Source organism: Oratosquilla oratoria, chromosome 21 (genome assembly GCF_046742065.1).
Source record: "Oratosquilla oratoria isolate Oo_2021 chromosome 21, ASM4674206v1, whole genome shotgun sequence".
In the NCBI taxonomy this organism is placed as follows: domain Eukaryota; kingdom Metazoa; phylum Arthropoda; class Malacostraca; order Stomatopoda; family Squillidae; genus Oratosquilla; species Oratosquilla oratoria.
Window position 1 is genome coordinate 43231119 of NC_134797.1, and position 5728 is coordinate 43236846.

The 5728-nt window shown below is 39.2% G+C and overlaps 1 protein-coding gene across 1 annotated transcript; it reads right to left on the reverse strand.

Annotated features, from left to right (window-relative positions):
* Positions 1 to 2322: 2322 nt before the first annotated feature.
* On the reverse strand, positions 2323 to 2955 carry LOC143037076 (cuticle protein 7-like). Its single transcript, XM_076205186.1, has 2 exons — positions 2944 to 2955; positions 2323 to 2812 (listed from the first exon to the last, which is right to left on the reverse strand). The coding sequence occupies exons 1-2, from the start codon at positions 2953 to 2955 to the stop codon at positions 2396 to 2398; spliced, it is 429 nt and encodes a 142-aa protein (XP_076061301.1). The 3' UTR covers positions 2323 to 2395.
* Positions 2956 to 5728: the final 2773 nt, after the last annotated feature.

The following is a 5728-nucleotide window of genomic DNA, read 5'->3' on the forward strand; positions in this document are numbered from 1 at the left end:
AAAGTGTTGCAAGTGGAGTTCCTCAGGGTTCCGTTCTTGGGCCACTTCTATTCATAGTATATATAAATGATATAGACCATGGACTAAAATCTACTGTTTCCAAATTTGCTGATGATACAAAACTGTGCGGAGTGGCAAATGATCACTCAAACCAATTAGATATTCAAGTAGATTTAGATAAATTACAGCAATGGTCTGAAAAGTGGCTAATGAAATTTAACACAAGTAAATGCAAGGTAATGCACATAGGTAAAAATAACAGCAAGTACGATTACAAGTTATTTGGAAATTCGTTAACAAAAGTGGATAGTGAAAAAGATCTCGGCGTAATTATCAGTAACGACCTCAAATCATCCAAGCAGTGTATTTCAGCCTCTGAGAAAGCAAATAAGATTCTGGGACTGATTGCGCGATCTTTTGATTTCAAAAGTCCATCACTCATTAACAAGCTATATAAATCGTTAGTTCGTCCACATTTGGAATATGCTGTTTCCGTATGGTCACCGAATCTCATTAAAGACATTGACAGACTGGAAAAAGTACAACGGCGAGCCACAAAACTGATTCCAAATATCAAAAATAAATCATACGAAAATCGACTTAAGCACATGAATCTGTTTTCCCTAAAAAAGCGTAAACTCAGAGGTGACTTGATACAGGTCTTTAAGATTTTAAAGGGAATTGACAACATCAAAAGTGACCAAATTTTCACATTGAATGAGAATCAGACAAGAAACAATGGTCTCAAACTGTCCGGAAATAGATTCAATTTGGAAGTAGGTAGAAACAACTTTGCCAACCGTGTAGTTAATGAATGGAATAAACTTCCTGCACAGGTAGTGCAATGTAGTTCAGTTCGAAGCTTTAAGAATCATTTAGATAAATACCTAAGTAAGATGCTGTAATTATTATAATTTGTTATATTATTTGTTTTTGTTTTGTTATAATTTGTCTGTCTGATTTTCATTTATTATTAGTTATATGTCAATTTATTATCATTTACTATTTACCTGTTTGTTTGTTATTCAACTATACCAATGCATTTATTTATGTATTTTAATTGTTATTTACATTGTTATAGTTTTAATTTATTATTAATATGATTTTTTTTTTTTTTTTTTTTTTTTTCATCCGACCTAGATATGGATCAAAAGGTCTCCTGTCGGCATGCTTTGCCTTTGTAACCTAGATGAAAAGAAAAAAGAAAAAGAAAATAGAAAGTTGTTTGGTGATGACCTGAATAGAAGACGACATAAAATAAGACATAAGTATGTTTCCTAAAAACATCAAACTTAAAATGCCTTCCACTTCTATGTATTAGTTCTATGTCAGTGGAAAACTTGATGGAATGAGCTATATCATTCAAACTAACGTGGAAAGAAGCTACAGTACAATCCACTACTTAGTAACGTTTTTGACAAGGAGTGGCATGTTATAATTTCAATCATTCTTCTCCCAGGTACACCAATAAGACACTAATTGGAACACGTGTAAAGAGTGACATAATGTAATAACTTACTAGTCTAAAATCATACTATAGATTAAGTTCAGTCAACATGCTAATGAGATCATGATTATTTTTGATGAGGGAATTAGAAATACATACTACCTAGCAATAGACCAAATCGTTTCGTATTTCCCCTTGATTTTTTTAAGTGTTAATGCTCACATGGTAGATTTAGAGATATATAGATAAATATAGACAAACGATTGTGGCCCTTCGGGCCCCCTTTCACTTAGTCCTCTCCAGGGCCCTCACACTTCGCCCTCGTGGCTTGTGCTGCGTTTAGTGATTTTACTGGGGATCCAAACAGATCATTACTCGTATAGGCGGTACTTTATTACCCTATGAACTCAAGGAAAGATATAACCATTTCAGAATAGGAGTAGAAGCAGCATTTCTGATAGCAATAACGCACAGGTAACGCTAACGGCAACACCAAAGGTAACGATAACGTCATAGGTAATGATAAAGACAACGACACATATTGCTATCACTCGTAAAGAAGAGTAAAATAGATCAGTCACCTTGGAGGTCAATACTGTCATTAGATTTTTTTCTTCTATTTTTCCACCAATTTTGATCGGATTTGGATTTCTAGTTTTGAGTCCGTATTTCAAAGACAGATATGAATTTTGATAGGTAACAAGACTGAAGATGTAGGATTGTGTAGTCGTGAGTATTTGCAATGGGTAAGGAAGCTATAGAGATTGAGATTTCATTTTATTTATACAGAAATACATCATCGTAGAAATAAATTATTCTCAGGCACACCAAGATCAACCGAGTTCACGTGACCAGGCGGAGCGTGACATCCTCGGTAGGCACTGGATCAATCTAGAAGTCCCTATATAGGAGACGGTCGAGCTCTAAGGGATGGGTGGGGGTGTCCGTTTAGTTGGGAGCTCCGTAGAGGGATCGAGGAGGAGGGGCGTAGACACGGTCTTCCTCACTCGACTCTGGCTCGGGGTAGTGGGCCTCGCCCTCGTACTCAACGTTGGCGACGAAACCGGAGTCGCCGTCGACGTAGTAGGTGACCTTCTGGAGGCGTCCGTCGGGGAGCTGGACGTAGTAGGAGCCCTCGGTACGGTCGCCGTCACGGGACTCCTGGTGGCCGAAGTCGTTGCCGGAGTCGTCGTCCTTGACGGCGTAGTTGAAGTCGTACTTGGCAGGGCCGTAGTCCTCTTCGGAGTCACGAACGTAGGCGCGCTCGTAGGACTCCTCGGAACTCGGAGCGGCGTAGAGGTAGGTGGGTCTGGAGTCTGGCAGGGCCAGGCAGACGGCAACGAGGGCGGCGAAGGCGACGGCAACCTGTGGATAGGCAGAGGTCTCACGATCACACACAACGAGGCACAAAATTCATATATCTTAACCCTTTTCTCATTCATGTACATAAACACGAGCAGCCAAGTCAAGAGGCTCAGCTATAGAGAACAGCCTACCTTGAGAGCCATGGTGATAGTGGGTGTTTGGTAGACGCTCGGGTCCTTGCTCGGCTTATATACACGCGAGAAGATGTGACGTCATGTTGTGCGACTCGTGAGTGGGAGGAGGTTGGTCAGCCATTTTTCTATTTTTAACCTTCATTCTCCCTCCAAGTGCACTGTACCTCCGTGGACCAATTATATCCCCCGAGGACTGCGGTCGTGCCACATCCAGGGTTGTTCAGTCAACCTTAATAGTAGGCTTTCCAGCCCTTCTATCTTTACGAGCATCGGTGGACATGAGATGCAGCAAACCAGTGCTGCATTTCATTGTCGCCTACTCATTCATTAGTGTAGTCGAGCTGATTATACTAGTTTCAGAATTCAGTCACATCCACAGCCATACCAGCACACTCGATGGTGTAGTTGCACTTTGCACTATACATTCAATGTTAACAAACATTGGATGTATCCATCGGTGGATATTTGCAGAAAAAAGTAATTAAGAGACATAATCCAGACATTTTTGTCTATCAAGACATTTTTACGGAATGCAAAATTGCAAAACATTATGAAACTTAAAGACAGAATAGACAAAGACATAGTGAGGAATTGGAGAGGCACACATAATGCTTCCGCAATACCGTACTATGGCCGAGACGTTCCTGGGGCTGTGAAAATCTCGTTTTCTTGATGAATGATCAAGGTTATACAATATTAACCTTAAGTTCATATTGTTATCATGTGTATATTTTATGTGACATACATACATACATACATATACCAAGGCTTTTTCCCCCTTCCAAGGGAGGTAGCCAAAAAGGGAAAGGCATAAAAACACTCCCACCCATTTCATCCCTAAATACACTCCACACCCTCCCTCTCATCTGAGCACCTCCTGAATGACGGGTCATCCCTGCACCCTGCCAACCGCCCTGGGTCAGAAGCAGTGTCGCAAGACACAGCACATCCACAGCAAGGCCGCTTCATTTAATCGGCGACCCCCCCTCTCCGTCCCCCCTTGCATATAAGGAGAGGACGGGGAGAAATCCCTTCGGGCTGCGTCAAAATTTACTCACACATACTACCCCACCCCCCACCCCCCGCCCATTCCTCCTCATGCAATCACAACAGGATTCAATATATTTTTACATCATGGAATTATAGAAAATAATTTTCTTGGAGTTATTCCAGTCATTGGTCTTTAAGGTGGACAAAAATTCCACTGGACAATTATTCAGATCTAAAAGTGTACTTCTGTTGGTCAAATATTGTTTTAACCACTTTCGAGTTTGTCCGATGTAGCGCTTACCACATGTAGACAATGAATCTTGTAAAGACAGCCTACTTCTCCAACTACCAATTTTTTTTTAATATGTTTTTAATAGTATTTTTGTTCATATAATCTAGCTTGGCAAAATCCTATAGAATCTTGGTATATCTTTCTTTTAGACTCGTATGGAAAAGAAGTACAAAAAGGTTCTTTTTGTAAATTCTTCCTTTCCTGAGAAGTATTATATATTATTTTTACCATTTTATGGTATTTGTCCACAAAACTTTTTGATACCTTAAGACTAATGGAGTGTCATATATATTCTTCAGCTCATCGTTCAAGAATTCAGGACTACAAATCCTGTAAGCCCTAAGAAATCTAGATGAATATAAAAAAGAAAATAGAAAGTTGTTTGGTGATGACTTGAATAGAAGAGGACATGAAATAAGACATAAGTATGTTTCCTAAAAACATCAAATCTAAAATGCCTTCCACTTCTATGTATGAGTTCTATACCAGTGGAAAACTTGATGGAATGAGCTATATCACTCAAACTAAAGTGGAAAAGAAGCTACAGTACAATCCACTACACACAATATGATCGACTTAGTAATGTTTTTGACAAGGAGTGTCATGTCATATTTTAATCATTCTTCTTCCAGGTACACCAATAAAACACTAACTGGAACACGTGTAAATAGTGAAACAATGTAAAAACTTACTAGTCTAAAATCATACTAAATATTAAGTTCATTCAACATGCTAATGAGATCAAGATTATTTTTGATGAGGGAATAAGAAATACATACCGGTACTACCTTCCAATAAAAAAAATAAAAAAATCGTATTTCCCTTTGATTTTTTCAAGTGTTAATGCCCACGTGGTAGATTTAGAGACATGTAGATAAACATAGACAAAAGATTGTGGCCCTTCGGGCCCCCTTTAACTTTGTCCGGTCCAGGGCCCTCGCACTTCGCCCTCGTGGCTCGTGCTGCTCTCGGTCCTTTTATTGGATATCCAAACAGACCATTACTCGTATAGGAGGTATTTTATCACCCTATAAGCTCAAGGAAAGATATAACCATTCCAGAATAGGAGTAGAAGCAACATTTACGATAGCAATAACGCACAGGTAACGATAAAGACAACGCCACAGATTGCTATGACTCGTGAAGAAGAGTAAAATGGATCAATCACCTTGGAGGTTAATAATACCATAATGATTTCTTTCCTAATTTTCCACCAATTTTGGTCGGATTTGGATTTCTAGTTTTGAGTCCCTATTTCAGACACAGATAGATATGAAGTTTGAAGGGTAACAATACTGTAGATGTAGGACTATTTTGTTGTGAGTGTTTGCAGTGGGTAAAGAAGCTATAGATATTGAAATTCCATTTTATTTATACAGAAATACATCATCGTAGAAATAAATTATTCTCAGGCACACCAAGATCAATCGAGGTCACGTGACTAGGCGGAACGTGACGCCCTCGGTAAGCACTGGATCTATCCAGAAGTCCCTATCTAGG